Source organism: Grampus griseus, assembly GCF_964374135.1.
Source record: "Grampus griseus genome assembly, chromosome: 8".
Lineage (NCBI taxonomy): Eukaryota > Metazoa > Chordata > Mammalia > Artiodactyla > Delphinidae > Grampus > Grampus griseus.
In genome coordinates this window covers 107,313,867-107,331,144 of record NC_139002.1, presented here as the reverse complement: position 1 = coordinate 107,331,144, position 17,278 = coordinate 107,313,867, and the positions used below count along the sequence as shown (strand labels likewise).

Here is a 17,278-nt window from a genome sequence, read left to right as displayed (position 1 = left end):
CGCTCAAACGTGGCACACGCTGCCTCCAGACGGGCTGCCGGGCCTCGTGCGTGCCCGCGTGTGTGGAGTCCTAACGCGTTCAGACCACGGAGGCCCAGAGCGTCTCAGAGCCGACGGCCCCTGCGTTTCTGTGGGGTTCACCTCCCTGCCTCCTGTTTGTAAGGCGTCGGGAGAACTTGCTGCTTCCTGCTCACCAGACCCAAGCCCCACGATGTCACCCGTGCAGGGGCAGCGAGACGCTTCGTGGGATGTCGGGTTGGTTGGCTCTGCGGCCGGTTTCGGCAGAGTCAGACCCGGCATAGCCCTGAGGCCGGACTGTGCGTGTGGGCTGCTGGCGTACTGCCCGCGGGATCCAGTGACATAACCGTGGCAAGTCCCCAGCACAGGGCCGCTCCACAGGTGCTCACTTCATGTTCGCTCTGGGTTTGGGTTGCTAGCAACGCTGTGGAGACGGCCTGGCCCCTCCGTGTTCCAGGAACCACGCCTGGGCCTCTGGGTCCTCGCGCCTCACGTGGGCCTTGGAGCTGCCCCCGTGCCTCCCTGAGCAGCGGCGGTGGAGGGCGCGGGGATGAAGGGCACCGCGATAAAAGGGCAGCCTGCTTCCCCACTCGGCCTCCGTCCAACACCCCTCCACTGCCTTGCCCTCAAATGCTGGATGTTCACCTGGAGGAAGACAGCATAATGGGCTGAGAGCCCCCAAAGCCCCCGACCCATGCCCAGCTCAGCCCCAGCTTTGCCTCCGACACAGGAAGTGATGAACGTCTGGATGCCGGCAGAGGGGGACACAGGTAGAACAGCCGAGAAGGAGAAACGGCTGGAGACAAAGCCTGCCCGAATGAGAAAGGCTGGCCTGCGAGCGTCCCGTGGGAGAAGCCATTTAGGGGTGTCGGGGGGGGACCCTTTCCTGGAAGAGCCGAGCCTCAGCTTTGCCGACACTGATGTCACACACCCACCCACATCGTGTCCTCGTGGAGACGGGTGGGACTCGCTCTCCCGGTGCTGCCGCCGGAGCTCCTGGTCTCGAAGCCCCATCCAGCATCACTGTCTCGCTTGGAAAACAGGAAGCTGGAACCCGAACCCGGCGTTCCGACCCCCAGTGTTTTCCCACCCTCCCAAATATTTGTTGGGCGCCTGCTGCTGTGCGGTGCTGGGAATCCGTATCTGTAACGGCCCCCGCCACCATGCTGCACGCTGAGGTGTGAAGCTCAGCTCAGGACAGGCCCTCCACGCGTGCAGAGCCACACGCCAGCCTGAGTGAACACAGACACACGCCCACGGCACTGCCACGTGCCTCGCTGCTCGGCGAGGGCAGGAAGGAAGCGGCCGGCTGCAGCCCACGCCGGGATGCTGGGTCCTTGGGCTCGCCGGTACAGGAAGCCTCTGCCCCCCACGTGGGGCCTTGCGTGCAGCGTCTTTAAAGGGGGTGTGACGTTGCCAGGAGCAACTGTGGCTGCTGGGAGGCGGGCCACGGCATTTGGGGCCCCAGCTCCTGACCCGCCTGGGGGCCCCTCCTCTTCTCTCGAAGTGGTCCCAGGAGTGATCCGCCCGGTCGGGTAAAGCAGACAGTTACCCTGCAGGAGGGGATGGCGCCTTTCTCCCTCCCCTCTCCCGGTCCCACCACAGTGGTACAGCTGAGGGAACGGCACACAGCAGGTGGCTGGCCAGCCTGCATCGGAGCCTGAGCAGGGGAGGGGCCCAGGTCTGGAGGGACCGCGTTCTAATCAAGAGGAAACAAGATCGGGGTTTGAATAACCCGTGGTTTGAGGCAAGCTAGGAATTAATTATGCCCCGAACTCCTGCACATGCTCACACACCCCCGCAAAGGACACGCAAGACGTGGCTCGCGGTGGCTGCCCTCGGGGAGGGCAACGGTCCAACCGCAGTGGGGGAGTCTGCCCGCTGGCGCCTTATGAGTTGTGTCCCACGTGCACCTTTCCCCGTAGAGGGGTTTTCAGGGACCTGATTGGCGACGACCAGTTAGACAGCTGCTGAGGGCCGCACCTGCACTGCCTTCTGAAGTGTAAACCACCCAAGGCAAGGGGCTGAAACAGGATTTTGGAAGCCTGATGGCACGCAGACTTAGAGACCCCAGAGTGTACGCTCCTGGACTGCAGTGGGGAGAGCGAGCTGAGGTGGAACTGCCCCGCGGGACCCCCGCAGGCCAAGGGCTGGCAGCACCCGGGTCCTCTGGAGACGGAGGTCACATGGGGCCCCGTCAGATGAAGGAACCCCAGGGATTCCTCCCAGCGGAGAACCGAAGTGCTGGCAGGGATCAGAGCGTCTCTGCGCGCCGCCCGGCACTGCCTCCAGGGCTCGTTGTCAGGAAGAGGCAAGGGCGAGAGAAGTGTGGTCAGAAGGGGAGCAGACACACACGTGTACACACCCATGCAAGCGCATGTGCATACACATGCATGTGCATGGACACACGTATACAGGCACACACAGGTATTTTCTCGTTTCTTCTTTTTAATGGAAGGATGATCCACACACACAAATGTTTTTTAATTTAACGTTGCCTTGGGGGCAGAGCACACGAAGAGAAAGAAAAGACTTCTGAATACAAATTGTTGTAGATTAGATTATGAAATTGGGTGAATACTTCACAACTAAATCGACATTTAAAAAATCAAAACCAAAATAATAGAAATGAACATAACCACAAATTAAACTAAGGGCATTAACGGAGAAATTATTTCAAGTGACAGTTCGTGTATCGCCGCACACTGAAATCTTAAGCTCTTTTCAGTAATTATATTGTTAGTAACGATAATGATATTGTTAGCCTGAAACTATCTAATGATTGTAATGATAGATATGATAGAAGATAGATAAATGATAGGTAGATGGATAGATAATAGATAGGTGGTAGATGGACAGATAGGTGATAGATGGATGGATGGATGGGCGGACGGACAGACAGACAGACAGACAGATAACAGGGCAAGAAAATAAGTCATTACCGGGCTTCTCTGGTGGCGCAGTGGTTGAGAGTCCGCCTGCCGATGCAGGGGACACGGGTTCGTGCCCCGGTCCGGGAAGATCCCACATGCCGCGGAGCGGCTGGGCCCGTGAGCCGTGGCCGCTGAGCCTGCGCGTCCAGAGCCTGTGCTCCGCAACGGGAGAGGCCACAACAGTGAGAGGCCTGCGTACCACAAAAAAAAAGAAAAGAAGTCATTACCTTAATGTCAGTCATTAGGAACCCAGATTTTTAGCACAGAGAAAGGCATACAGATATAAAATCAAAGAAGGAAAACCCCTGCTATTCTAAATGTCAGCTAAAATTATCTATAAATTCACAAAGAGCCTTGAACACACTGTGTCACCAGCAAGCACGGACGGTATTGAAGACGTTCACAGTCACATAAAAAGGTCTCAGGAGTGGCTGTGAGGGCCCCACTGAGCACATGTGGGATAGTGGAGCATAAAAGGAACAGGAGCCCAGGGCCTCTTGCGGGGCCAGAAAGAAAGGAAATGGTGAAAAAACACAGGAAGGAGGCAGGCCTCAGGGACACAGCAGCTCCCGACGGCACGAGCTGGAGCAATCTGAGTGACCAGGTAAAGCAGTACTGGGTGCTAATCCACAAGTCCTGCTGACAGAAACGAACCACGGAATAATACACAAGAAGAGACAACTCTTCCTGCAGAAGAATGCCTAAAACTGATGTGGAAAGTCAGCCCTCAAAGAGACGGCCTTAACTGCCCACCCCTTGGGGGTGGCTGTGCACGGTGACTTCCTTCCAAAGAGGACCAGGTGGGAAGGAGGAGAGAGACTAGCTTCACAGGGGACAACCTGACAAGCACCCCTCAGCCAGGTGAGCACGTGCACCAGCGCAGGGACCAGCCGTGTGCCTGATGTGATGCGATGAGAAGGCACTTCCTCCCCATCTTGGGGTAAGTCCCCAGTAGACAGGATAGTACACAAGACACCTGACGGGTGCTCAAAACCGTCAAGGTCATCAAAAACGAGGAAAGTCTGAGCTGTCACAGCCCAGAGGAGCCTAAACGTCATGTGTCGTCCTGGGGCAGAAAAGGACACTGGGTAAAAATTAAGGAAATCTGAATAAAACGTGGGCTTTAGTTAATAACAGTGTGTCAACATTGGTTCATTGATTATGACAAATGTACCGTCTTAATGTAACGTGTTCGTAATAGGGGAGACTGGAGGCAGGCATATGGGAATTCCCCATGCTATCTTCACAATTTTTCTGTAAATCTAAAACCGTTCTAAAAATTAAAAGTTTGGGGACTTCCCTGGTGGTGCAGTGGTTGCGAGTCCACCTGCCGATGCAAGGGACACGGGTTCGTGCCCCGGTCCGGGAGGATCCCACATGCCGCGGAGCGGCTGGGCCCGTGAGCCATGGCCGCTGAGCCTGCGCGTCCGGAGCCTGTGCTCCACAACGGGAGAGGCCACAGCAGCAGTGAGAGGCCCGCGTACCGCAAAAAAAAAAAAAAAAAAAAAAAAAGGAATGGGGAACCCCACAGAGTAGAAAAGACCCATGCCAACAGACACAACGTGCGGCTTGTGTTCAGCTCCTGATTCCAGTGAACCAGCTGTATACTTGGGCACAGTTACGAGACAGTCAGGGAAACTCCAGCCTGCTGGAGTACTTGGTGATATGAGGATTGAGAGTTACCTTGCAGGTGTGATCGTGGTATTGCGGCTGTGCTTTCAGTGTGAGACTTTGTCTTTTAACACAAAGCGGCCTGGATTGCTTTCGGGCAGGGCGAGAGGAGGCTGGGACTTGCTCCATGGCGGGGGCGGGGCAGGGCGGGGCGGCGGGGCGCGTAGAGGCACTGGAACTGCTCCAGCCTGTCGATGCTGGTGCTGGCGGACAAGGCCGCGGTGGTCCAGAATAATGGTCTCTCTGTTCTTGGTTATTTGTGGGACAATTTTCCATAATAAAAGACTGTAGAAATGAGCTTCCTTTTTAATTAATAGACTTTTTTTTCTGATAGTTTTAATTTACAGGAAAAAAAATAGGGTGAAAGGTACAAGAGTTTCCACATACTCCCTTACCCCTCCCCACCTACCCATTTCCGTATTTTACAATTGATGAACCAATACTGATATTATACAATGCTGATACATTACTATGAAGTGAAGTCCAGTTTCCATTAGGGCTCCCTCTTGGCATTGTACACTCTATGGATTTGGACAGATGTACAATGTCACCTACCCCCCATTTCAGTATCATACAGAATAATAATTTCGTGGCTCTAAAAATCTCCTGTGCTCCACCTGTTCCTCCCTCCCTCCCCCCAACCCCTGGGAACCGCTGATCTTTTTATGGTCTCTGCAGTTTTGCTTTGTCCAGAGTATCATGTAGTTGGCATCATACGATGTGTGTCCTTTTCAGATGGGCTTCTTTCACTTAGCAAGGTGCACTTAAGGTTCCCCCATGTCCTTCTGTGGCTTGACAGTCCGCTTCTTTTTATCACTGAATAACAGTCCCGTCGTCTGGACGTATCACAGTTCATCCACTCACCTACTGAAAGACATCTTGGTTGTGCCCAAGTTTTGGCGATTATGAGTACAGGTGCTATGAACATGCACGTGCAGGGTTTTGCGTAGACACAGGTTTTCGCTTACTGGGGTGAACGATCACCGAGGAGCCTGAGGGCTGAGTCACACGGAAACGGTATGTTCGGTTTTGTAAGAAGCTGCCAGACCGTCTACCACGTGGCTGTACCGTTGTAGCGCTTCCACCAGCAGCGAATGAGAGTTCCTGGGGCTCCACGTCCTTGCCAGCGTTTGGTGGTGTCAGGGCTCTGGATTTTGGCTACTCTAGTAGGTGCACGGTGGTATCTCGTTGTTGTTTTAACTTGCGTTTCCCTGATGACATAGGATATTGATCATCTGTATATCTTTTTTGGTGAGATAGCCAGATCTTTTGCCCAATTTTTATGGGTTGTTTGTTTTCTCATTGTTTTAAGAGTTCTTTGTGTATTTTGGACGCTGGTCCTTTATCTGATACGTGTTTTGCAAAACTTCTCTCCCCATCTGTGGATCGTCTTCTCATTCTCTTGACAGTGTATTTTGCTGAGCAGGTTTTCATTTTAATGGACTGTTTATCAGTTTTTTCTTTTATGAATAGTGCTTCTGGTGTTTTACCTGAGAAGTCATTGCTAAACTCAAGGTCACCTAGATTTTCTTGTACATTATCTTATAATCTTGTGTTTGTTTTACGTTTAGGTCTGTGACCCATTTGGGGTTAATTTTTGTGAAAGGTGTAAGGTCTGTGTCTAGTTTCTTTTCTTTTCTTTTTTTGCATGTGGCTGTCCCCATTGTTCCAGCACCATTGTTGAAAAGATTTATCTTTTGTCCATTGAATTGCCTTTGCTCCTTTGTCAAAGATCAGCTACTGGATCTGTGTGGGTCTATTTCTGGGCCATCTGTTCTATCCTGTTGGTCTATTTGTCTATTCTTTCACCAATACTTGATTGGTGAAGTTCTGTAGTAAGTCTTGAGGTCAGGCAATGTCAGGCACCTGACTTTGTACGTCTTCAATACTGCATTAGCTATTTTGGGTCTTTTGCCTTTCCATATAAAGTTTAGGATCAGTTTGTCAGTATACACAAAATAACTGGCTGGGATAGAAATCAGCTCTTTAGGGGTCTCTTCCTTAAATATGACATTGATGAAAGAATTAATATGAAAGAGAAAGCCCAAAATAAACATACTATGGAGGAAAAAAAGGAGACTATGCAGGGAGAGTACGATTATGAAAAGACATTGTTAATATGATCAGTGAGATAAAAAAAGATATTGCATCCTTGCAATAAGGACAAAATGCTCTTTTTTAAACTAACAGAGAACAAAATAAGAGCTCTTGAAATTAAAAATATAGCAGATATGAACATTTTGATAGATTGAAAGATAAATTGCAAAGAATCTCCCAGAAACAGATGTGGAAAGTTGGGGAGGAAAGATAATTAGAGGGCCAGTCCAGGAGGTCCACCATGTGCTAAATAAGTGTACCTCAAAGAGGAAACGAGGGACTTCTTTGGCGGTCCAGTGGTTAAAACTCCGTGCTTCCACTGCAGGGGGCGCTGGTTTGATCCCTGGTTGAGGAACTAAGATGCCGCATGCTGCGCAGTGAGGCCAAAATTTTTTGAGAAAGAGAGAGAGAGAGGAGAGAGAGGAGCGAGTGAGAGAGAGAGAGACAGAGAGAGAGAGAATGAGAGAGAATGAGAGAAAATGAAAGAAATGTTCAGGAAATAACTGAAGGAAACTTTCTAGAATGGAGGAATGCAAGTTTCCTGATGGAAAGGGATTCATGAGTACCCAGTATAAGAGATGAAAACAGAGACACACCGAGGCATATCAGCAAATTTCAGAAAACCTGGACCAAGGGAAATATGCTCCTTCTCCGTCTAGCTGTTTCATCAATTTGAGATGGGGGCATTAAAATTTCCTACGTTTGCAGAGTTGCCTATTTCTTTAATTCTGTCAAATCTGGCTTCATTATGTTGAGGCTCTGTTATTAGCTGCATAAATGTTTATGACCGTTATGTCCTCCTTATGAATGACCTCTTGTATCGTTATGAAATATCCCGTTTTATTTCTTTTGCTCTTTTCCTTGTCTGTTTTTTTCCAGCTCTGTTGATACATACATTACGTACCTTAAAATTTCAAGCTCTTGAATTACACAGTCCAGTGGATTTTAATATATTCACGGTTGTGCAACCATCACTAGTCTAACTTTGGAACACTTTGTCACTCCAGAAAGGAACCTCATGCCCATCAAGGGGCTCATTCCTCCAGCCCCGTTTTTGGCTACTATGAAGAATGCCGCTATGAACTTCTGGGTAAAGGTATATTTGTGTGAGCACATGTTTTCAGTTCTCTTGCGAGTATACTTGGAGGGGAGTTTCTGGATCCTAACTCCACGTTTAACTTTTTGCAAAGTGGATAGAGCCTATTATTGTCAGATATTAATACAGCCACTCCATCTACGGGAAATCCTTTTTCCACTGATTTACTTTCAGTCTGTGTCAAGTGCACACACAGCACGTTTCGGTCTTTTTTAAAATCTGTTTTCATCGCTTCTGCTTTTCAACCGGAGCTTTAGCCCGTTAATTTAATTATTGGCGCTGTTCGGCACAGGTGTGCCAGTTCGGTCTGTTTCTCTTCAGATGTCCTCTTTTCTCCCTTTTCTGCTTTATTTTGGATTATCTATTTTTAGAACTCCATTTTAGCTGCTTCTAGCTGTAGTTCTTTACATTCTCTTTAGTGGTGGCTCTAGGATTACAGTACACACCCTTAACTCTTCCGTCCACTTGGAATCCACACTGCACACTTCACGCGAAGTGTAAAAACATGGCAGCCGTACAGGTCTAGCTGCCTCACTCCTGCCTGCCTTTATGCTACATCTGTCTAAGGTATTGCATCTACTCACTTTATAAACCCCACAAAACAACAGCATTTCTGCCTAAAACGGTCGTATCTATTTTTTCATGAGAATGAACATAATCTTTTATGTTTTGCCCAGGCATTTATCATTTCTCACATCCTTCGTGCCTTCTGAAGATCCTTCATCATTTTCCTCCAGCTTGAAGAACTTCCTTTGGCAATATCTGTAGTACAGGTCTGCTGGCAGGGAATTCTCTTGGTTAGCATTTGTTTACAAAGGTCTTTATTTTGCCTTCCTTCTTGATACTTTCAGTGGTTACAGAATTCCAGGCTGACGACTGTTTTCCTTTTATAGTTTTAAAATGCTGTTCCAGGCTCTTCTTGTCTCCATGGTTTCAGATGTGAGGTCCACAGTAGCTCAAGTCACGGTTCCTGTGTAAGTAACATGTCCTTCTCTGGCTGCTTTAAGATTTCTCTGGCTTTCAGCAGATTGACTGTAATGTGCCTAGACATGATATTCTTGGTATTTATCATACTTGGGAATCACTGAGCTTCCTGAATCTGTACATTAGTGTCCCTTCACCTAACTGGGGAACTTTTCGGCCATCACATTTTCTGACCCATTTTCTCTCTCTCTTCTGGGACTCTGATTATTGTCCCCTTCTGGGCCTCTAATTATCATTATGTTAGACCTTCTGACATTGTCCCATGAGTCCTTAACACTGTGTTCACTTCTGAAAATCTTTTCTCTCTTCATATTGGATAAGTCCTGTTTCTGTACTGAAGTTCACTCTTTGCACTGTCATATCCATTCTGCTATTAAACCCATCCAGTGCTTTTTTAAATTTCAGATACTCTATTTTTTTTAGCTGTAGCATTTCTCATGCTTTTTTTTCTTTGCTGAATTTCCTATTTTTCATGCATTAAGAGTATATTTTCTTTTACCCAGCTGAGTATTGTTATAATAGCTGCTTTAAAGTCCTCGTCTAATAATTCCAACACCTTGGTCACCTGTGGATTCATCAGGTAAGTTAGTATCGTATCCTGAATGTTGTGAGTGTTTGTTACGCTGTGGCAACTGTAGACTCTGTTACACTTCTTGCTTGAGTGCCGGTGTTTTTGCTTTAGTTGACAGCTGCCCTGGTTACACTCACATGCAAACTGTCTAGCCTACTGTGGCAGCTGCTCAAGTATCAGTTCAGGTGTTTTACAGCCTTATCTGCAAGCTATTTGGAGCTGGCCCTGTGCACACATAGTTCAGATGTCAACCACAGACTTGGGAAGAGTGTACACACAGAACACGGAACTACTCTTCTCTGGCCCTCTCCTCTCTGGAATTCACCCCTCGCTTTGGCCGCTGTGGACACAAAGGGCTCTGTCCTCTGATTTCTCAAACCAGAAAGGCTGCGGTTTCTACCAGAGCATCAGGTAACTCACACCACTCTGTGTCCATGGCCCAAAGCTTCCGCTTTTCCACTCCCACCCAAAATCTGCCTACCTTTGTTCATGTTCCAGAGCTTTCAAGGAACTGTTTTTGTTGGTTTGGGTTTGAGGATGAGGGACTATATTCTGTCCAGACTTTACAGTTGTTACCTGCAGAAGAGTTAGTCTTAGGAGCTTACTTTACCTTACCTACCCTCCAACCTCAAATTTTATACCCAGGCAAACTACTATTTAAGTGTGCATGTAAAGCCCTTTTCAAATAGACAATGTCTAAAAAAAATCACCTCCCAAACTCCTTTTATTGGAAGACTACTGGAGAACGTCCTCTACCAAAAATGAGGTTTTGAATCAAAGAAATACATACATGTGGTCTAGGGTTCAGAAGATCCAACACGAGACAGAATCAGAAGGAATCCTGAGGGTGACAGTAACGGGGGGACACAGGCCAAGAGAACACTGAACCCGCACTGTTAGAGAAGTCTTCAGGAGTGATTTGTTCAAGAAGACAAACTTAACAAGACATCCAATGTACCTGAAGATTTTGAAAAGAGATTTACATAATTAAGGAAGTGTTTGGACTTGAATTACTGTTAAGTACACAGAAAATTAAACCAGTCTAAAAACACCAGAAAATTACTTCACTCCAGGGAAAACAAAACGCACTGGAAAAGGCAAAGTAATCATAGTATACCATGTGGTTTACCTGTAGACAGATGTTTGTTAGATAGTCATGACGTAAACCCTGAATGTTGATCTGGTTAAAACTACTATGTCACTATCACCTGAGGATGGAAGTCCTGGAAAACTGGTGGTACGGGGATGAAGAAAAAGCTAAACTCGTAGTTCTCAGCCTCAGCTGAGGGTGACTTCGACCTCCCAGAGGACAACTGGCAATGGCTAGAGACATTCCTGTTGTCACTCTGGGGGGGAGTGGATTGCTGGGCCTGGTGGGTAGAACGCAGGGATGCTGCTGAACCACCTGCAGTGCACGCCCGAACAATGAGCTGATGGGTCCCGAGCTGCAGTAGTGCCACAGCTGAGAACGCTGAGCTAGACCATCATTTTCAGTGGTGGTGTGTCAGCAGATGATACCTAAACTTAACGCATCAAGTAGCAGCATGGGGAGAGGTGCAGCGATGGGTATAGAAAGAATTGGCTGAAGGCTCTGGGAATGAGAAGTGGGGCTAGGTGGTGAGGTCCTGTTGGCTTTGTAACAAGCCTTGTAGAATTCTGCCTCTTTAAACTATGTACACATACAAGCTTGATATTTCCAGTAACAATTTAAGTGGAATTAGAGAATTACTTAGGAAGATATGAAAGTGTGTAAAGGCAGGCAGAAGTTCCCTGAACCAAGGTGGTGGCCAGGCTGGTATTCTTGCCCTCTGCCGGGACGTGGCCGTGCTTTACTCCCTGCATAATCGCACCCTGTATGAGAGAATGACGCAGTGGAGAGAATGGTACTCTCTTCCAGGTAACTGGACCTGCTCCAAGGCTGTATCTTCAGGACTTGGCTTCACCTGTAAACGTGGTGGCTGCTTAAGGCACACACCTCCTGGTGGCAGCATGCCAGAACTGTAGGCCCAGTGTGGTGTGTGTGTGTTTTGGGGTTTTTGCTTTGGTTTTTGACGGACCATGAGAGTTCAGTGGGCAACTGAGGAACAGCAAGCATTTCACTTACTCGGTCTCCGAGGTTCCTGTCGCCACACGAGCAATGTGGAGCGTCTGCTTTAAGGATGGTAGCTGGCTCCACAGTCCCGTTCTGGTTAAACTGAAGTTTCAGTTTGTTAGAAGGCTGGAACCTAAACTGCAGCTCTGCTCTTTGCTGTCTGTCCCTCTGTGCTGGGAGGAGGATGGAGCTGCATGTTCCCATCCCGCCTCGCTGGTCACGGGCGTTTTACTGATTCCAGGCTGAACTGTGCTGCTGGTGTTTCTGTGCCTTCCTGGAAGAGGGCGTTCATATGCGTCCCAGCACAGCCACCTGACACCTCCATGCTGTCGCTGCTGAAGCGCCACCTGTGCAGCCGCGGCTCCGGCCTTGGTGTGCGTGTTGCTCTGGGGGCCGGCCTTCGTCCAGAGCTTCTTTACTTGCAAAGCAGCGTGTGGACTTAAGTTGGGTGTGGCTGAGGGGAGACGGAAGGGGAAAGAAGAGCGTGAGGGGCCCACGGTCAGGGTGGGCTCCGTGGCAGGGGCTGCTACCCACTGTGGGCTTGAGAAGCTGCTCCTTCCGTCTGGAGCAGGTGTCGCGCTCGTCCTTGGGGGGTCTTTGAGCCCCTCCCCATGCCTGCACTGACCCATCACGAATAGCGCAGGGGCCCGCCCGTCAGCGGCAGGATGCGGTCCTCCTCTTGGTCCACCCTCCTAGCACTGGGCTGGCCACCGAGGCCTGACGGGTGGGCGGCCGGGGGCCGTCTGTGCTGCAGGCGTCTCACCAGGGCCTCGGGCAGCTCCGTCCCACACAACCCACGTCGCCGCGTCCCGTGGTTCCAGACCTGACCAGGTCTCCCCACCCCTCCTGCCTCCCTCCGGTCCAAGCAGCCTGTGCTCCCAGCCCGGGTTCTGCCCCACCCCCTCCTCCCTTCCCAAGTGACTGATGCTCCTGAAACATCAGTCTGCCACACCCCTCTCACGCTCAAAGCCTAAGGTCTCAGCTGGCACTCAGGGCCTCGCTGACGGGGCCTTGGGCCTCTCAGAACCCAGGCTCCCCCTCCTCCCTGCTGGGTTCACACTGCTCTGGCCCTCTGGCCCCCTGGCCATCTTGCTGTCTCACGAACGTGCCAGGCTCGTGCTCGCCTCAGCGCTCAGCCCTGGCTGCGCCGGCTGTCCGGTGCCCCATCACCACGACCCAATGCCTGTGCACAGCGCCTGCCCCTCTCTCTTGCCGGCCCTGCTTTCTCGGGTGGCACTCAGCACAGCTGAGCTGACATTTGTTCGTTGACTTCCGTGCCGTCCGACTCCCCCATGAGAATGTAAGCCCCCGGAGGGTGGGGACGGACCGTCCACCCCCTGTACCTCCTGGACTGAGGGCCCTCAGAGCAAGAGTGGTGGCTGGAATTAATGAACGAGCACCGCTGTCTCAGCGCACCTGTGGGAGGAGAGACGCAAGGGAGGGAGACCCACGTGCCTCAGACTGCGCGTCCCGGGTAGCTGTGGTCTGGCTGAGTTGGGCCCGTTCTTCCACCCTGGCAAGCTCGGGGACAGCCGTCCCTCTCCTGGCCCAACTCTCCACCGCACTTCTTACTTCCTGAATTCATCTGACTCCCTAATCGCACTCTGAGACAATCAGTGAACAGGAGAGCCGCTAGGAGTCACTGCACAGACTGCGGCTGCCGCCCGGAACCGGGCGCATCTCCCCCTCCCAGGCAGCCTCCTGAACTGCCCTTCCCCGGGGGCCAGCTGTCTGGTTTGCCCGTCCAGGCCTGAAGGGGTTCCTGGGCCCCGGGAGAGCCGGGGTGAAGCAGACCGAGCTGGCCTGCAGAGGCCCGCAGAGATGATCAGACCCGCTCGCCTGGGTCCTGGTCGTCAGAGCCGGGCACCTGGTGCGCCCGCTGGGGTCTGGTTGCGTGGGGTGCTGGATTCGTGAAGCCTCACCAAACCCTGCTGACTCTTCTGTCTGTGGCTACACTGCACTTTGACGGCTTTTAAGAAATCCACAGCGGGAGAAAGAAGTACAGCAAAACGTGGACTGGCGACCGCAAGCCTGGGCAGGATTCAGTGCTTATCAGTTCTCGATCATTAGGGCGGTTTTCTTTCCTCGAAGACAGTGCTTGGAGCCGCCATGGACCCCACCTCCTGTGGGTTCGCTCTCTGTGCCGCCCTCCGTGCCCGGCCCTCACACCAGGAGCTGGGGTCCGGACAGCAGGTGCCAGGGCCCACCTGGGAGGGGATGGGGCCTGGGCCATCAAGGAGGCTCTCCCTGCTCCGAGCCCAGTCTGCCTTCCTCGCAGCAGCCGCAGGGACGTTCACTCCCAGAAAGCGGCCCCGGCCGGTGACCAGCTCTGGGCTGCAGGAGGCCCGGCCTCACCCTCCAGGTCGCGCGGCTTCTGCTCGGTTTTCCGAAGGCACCTTTGCTCCCACGGGGCCTGCCCACGTGTGCCCCCCTCCAGCTGGGCGCTGGGATCCCGTTAGCTCACCGCCCTGCCCTCTCTCCCCGCAGGTTAACGACGAGAATGTCGTGAAGGTCGGCCACCGGCAGGTGGTGAACATGATCCGCCAGGGAGGGAATCACCTCGTCCTCAAGGTGGTCACAGTGACCAGGAATCTCGACCCAGACGACACGGCCAGGAAGAAAGGTGCCCTCCCGGCCGCCAGCCCTGCCCGAAGGGTGGGTGGGGGGCAGGGCTCTTCCCCCCCAGCCCCCTGTGCTCAGGCACTTGCGAGGTGTGCCCCATCTGCCACTGGGGGTGGGGGGTCCCGTTCCCCCTGCCCCAGAGTAGGAAACAAGTCAGAAAAGGAGGTTAGGAGGGGACTCGGGCTGGCCCACAGGGAGTGGTGGGCGGCCTCAGGCCAGGGCTGTGCTCAGCAGACAGGGGCCTGGGGGCTCCCGCTCCAAACTGACCTGTATCGGTCACTGTGATGGCATGCAGCCTGGGCCCGTGGAACGGAGAGGTCCTCGGGCCCACCCTCCTTCCCAAGGGAGGTCACAGCTGGGGGACACTGGGGCTGAGCAAGGCCTGCGGAGGGGCGCCGGGAGCAGGCCAGAGCCACTCCCCGGCAGGAAAGAGACTGGAGAAGCACGTCGGGACCTCCGGTACCAGCTTCCCCACCCAGGGGAGGCCCCATCTCAGCCTTCCCAGCAGGTCCAGGGGCCCCACCTGCCGTCTGTTCTGGAAGGGGCAGGGGGTGGCGGCACTGGGGCCCGGCCCTCACCTCCCTCCCTCCTGTCTGCCCCCCAAGCTCCTCCACCCCCGAAGCGCGCCCCGACCACGGCCCTCACGCTGCGCTCCAAGTCCATGACCTCGGAGCTGGAGGAGCTCGGTGAGTGCCACGTCCGGGCCGCCCCAGCCTCTGCATGGCCCTCTGCTTGCTCGCTCGCCCCTCTCCTGGCCCCGACACCCGGAGAGGGGTCAGGAAACGCCCCCGTGCGCGGCGCTCCCACGCTGGCCCGCTGGGGCCCTGCCGGCTTCGGGGGTGGTTAGTAGTTTCGCCTAACCTCCTTTTGGTTCGTCTAACATTGTTTTGTTTTGAATTTTTGGGCCTCTCACTAGTGGATAAAGGTAAGCTGCCCCACTGTGGCCCCTCCCCCCAAGCAGCCCCCCCACCGTCTAGTGTTCCCCCCAGAATCTTTCCCACCGTGTGGCTCAGACCAGAAAGCTGCGGCCCTGGCGTCTGGCATAGATGGCAGAGGGGTTGGCGGGCCTGGGGGGCTGCAGGCCAAGTGGAGGGAGCTCCTGGTGCCTTCTCGAAAGGACTGCAAAGCACAGAGGGCTGTGGCCGCTGGACCCCACCACGTGGCCTGGGGAAGGATACGCAGAGCAACGTGAGCCCTGGGTCTAGCGGCCGCGTGGCTGATGAAGAGGGATGACTCCGGGTGCCGGTTAGACGCCACGCTGGGTGTCACCACGGCGCCCAGGGACACCTCCAGGAGGAGGCTGCTCTGACCACACGGGAGTGGGCGAGTGGACTGACGGCTTACTCCGCTGAGACGGCTCGGTGGGCAGGGAGGGGAAGCATCTGTGAGCTCTGCCCAGGGCAGGTTACGGGGGCACAGAACAAATCGTCAGGCCCAGCTGGTCCAGGGGCTGGGAGTCTGAGCATCCTCACTTGCTGTCGCTGCCACCTGGTCCCAGCCTTCAGGGGGAGACCCTCTCCTTTGGCCCTTTCCTCGTACCGAGCAGCCCCTTCTTCCCTGCAGCTCTTTTGGGAGGGTCTCCCACACTCTGTCCTCCCCAGGCTGTCTCCCAGCGAGGGCCCCCTCACCTGTCACCATGTCCTGCGTCTAGGATCTGCAGCTCAGCTGGAGGCCTAGGTCTTCTAGAAAAGGGCAGCAGTGCTGTGGGGCTGCCCACCTCCACCCAGAGCCCCTTTCCTCTGGCCCCTCCGTGCCCACACAGGACTCTCCAGGAAACGCCCCCTGAACCCCAGGCCGGGCCCAGCCCCCGACAGGGATGACAGTGTGAACTATCACCCGTGCTTCTCCAAAGCCAGGCAGCATGTGCCACGCGGGCTCCCCCAGGAGGACCCGCGGGCAGGTCACCTTTAAGGGGGCGCAGCTCAGGGCGCTGTGAGGGTCCTTCCTACGAGCTGCCTCGGCTCACGAGGTCCAGCTTGGCGGGGTGCCAGGCAGGGGCGGGTGCTGAGTGAGAGGAAAGCCCCTTGTCCCCACGGGAAGCAGGTTTGCCGGAGAGCAAGTCAGAAAAGGCAGGCCACAAGCCGGCAGGTCCCAGGACAGCGTAGCCAGTGCGTCCCTGCCCACCCGCGTGTGCCCGAGCCAGGGGTGCGCGTGGTGGGCAGTCCGCCCCCAGCGAGGCAGCGCCGCCACGGGACTCACACTCCCCTTTCTGTTTGCAAGCTTCCGTCCGGAAGAAGAAGGGTAAGGGGCGACCGGTGTCTGTCTCACCCCCTGCACGCACGCCTGTGGCCCTCAGCGTCGAGTCTAGAACGTGCCGTGACCTTGTACTGTCTTCTCCCTGCTCGGGGTCCTGTAGGGGGCCCAGCCCCAGGACTCTTCCCGTTTCAGTCTGTCACACCTGCCCCGCCCCTCCCGTCTGTGGTGCCCCAGCGTGTTCTGCGTCTCCCCAAGTCGTGTCTACATCATCGTAACTGTGGGGACCCTGCACCCTGTCACAGCTGGGCCTGCCTGGGTCGGGGGGGCAGGCAGCCTCCGTGGCTGCTGGCCAGGACGCAGGCCAGCAGGGTCCCTGGCAAATGGACCCCTGAGCGCCCTCTGCCGTGGGTGGCGGCTGCCGCCTCCCTTCAGCTCTAGAAAACCCCCCCACCCCGCTCTCCAGGAGGCCTGCTCTACATGTGCAGGAAGACTGCCCTTGAGCTGGGGGCAGCTGCAAGGCCATGCCGCTCCCCGCCCCTGCCCCAGGCCGGCGTGGAGACGGAGGACCCAGCCTCTGTGCCGTGAGCAGCTACACCAGCCCCTCCCACAGCAGCGCCACATCTGGGGGGTTTCTCACCTAGTAGCTGGAGACGACTACCCCAGCGACTAAAAGCAGCACTGTCAGTTCAGGAGCAGGCGGTGACCCTCTCACAGGCCCGCGGCGCTACCGCTAAGACACAGCACGGTACCGAAACGCTGAGATGGGGAGGCGGGTCTCAGAACCCAGCAGGGCGATATCTGGGGGCAGGGTCGCGGGTCCTGGAGCTCCGGAAAGCGCCTCCTCTCTCACCCAGTGTCTCCCCAGAGGCAGGCTAACCCTCGCAGCCTCTCTCTGGAGCAGTCCTGAACCTCCCCCCGCAACCCCCAGGGGCTGCCCGGGAAAATTCCCAGTGGGCTTTCTAGGATGGGTCTCTGTGTCAACCACGTGGTGGACGCCC

At 54.1% G+C, this 17,278-nt stretch overlaps 1 protein-coding gene across 1 annotated transcript in view; it reads left to right on the top strand.

The window, feature by feature from the left end:
- SHANK2 (SH3 and multiple ankyrin repeat domains 2) overlaps positions 1-17,278 on the top strand; it is a gene marked incomplete at its 3' end in the record, with an annotated part of 537,007 nt that overhangs the window by 499,587 nt on the left and 20,142 nt on the right. Inside the window, exons 18-20 of the mRNA XM_082660603.1 lie at positions 13,950-14,085; positions 14,690-14,770; positions 16,305-16,325. Of these exons, the coding sequence (XP_082516729.1) occupies positions 13,950-14,085; positions 14,690-14,770; positions 16,305-16,325 (238 nt within the window). The remainder of the gene's footprint in view (positions 1-13,949; positions 14,086-14,689; positions 14,771-16,304; positions 16,326-17,278) is intronic.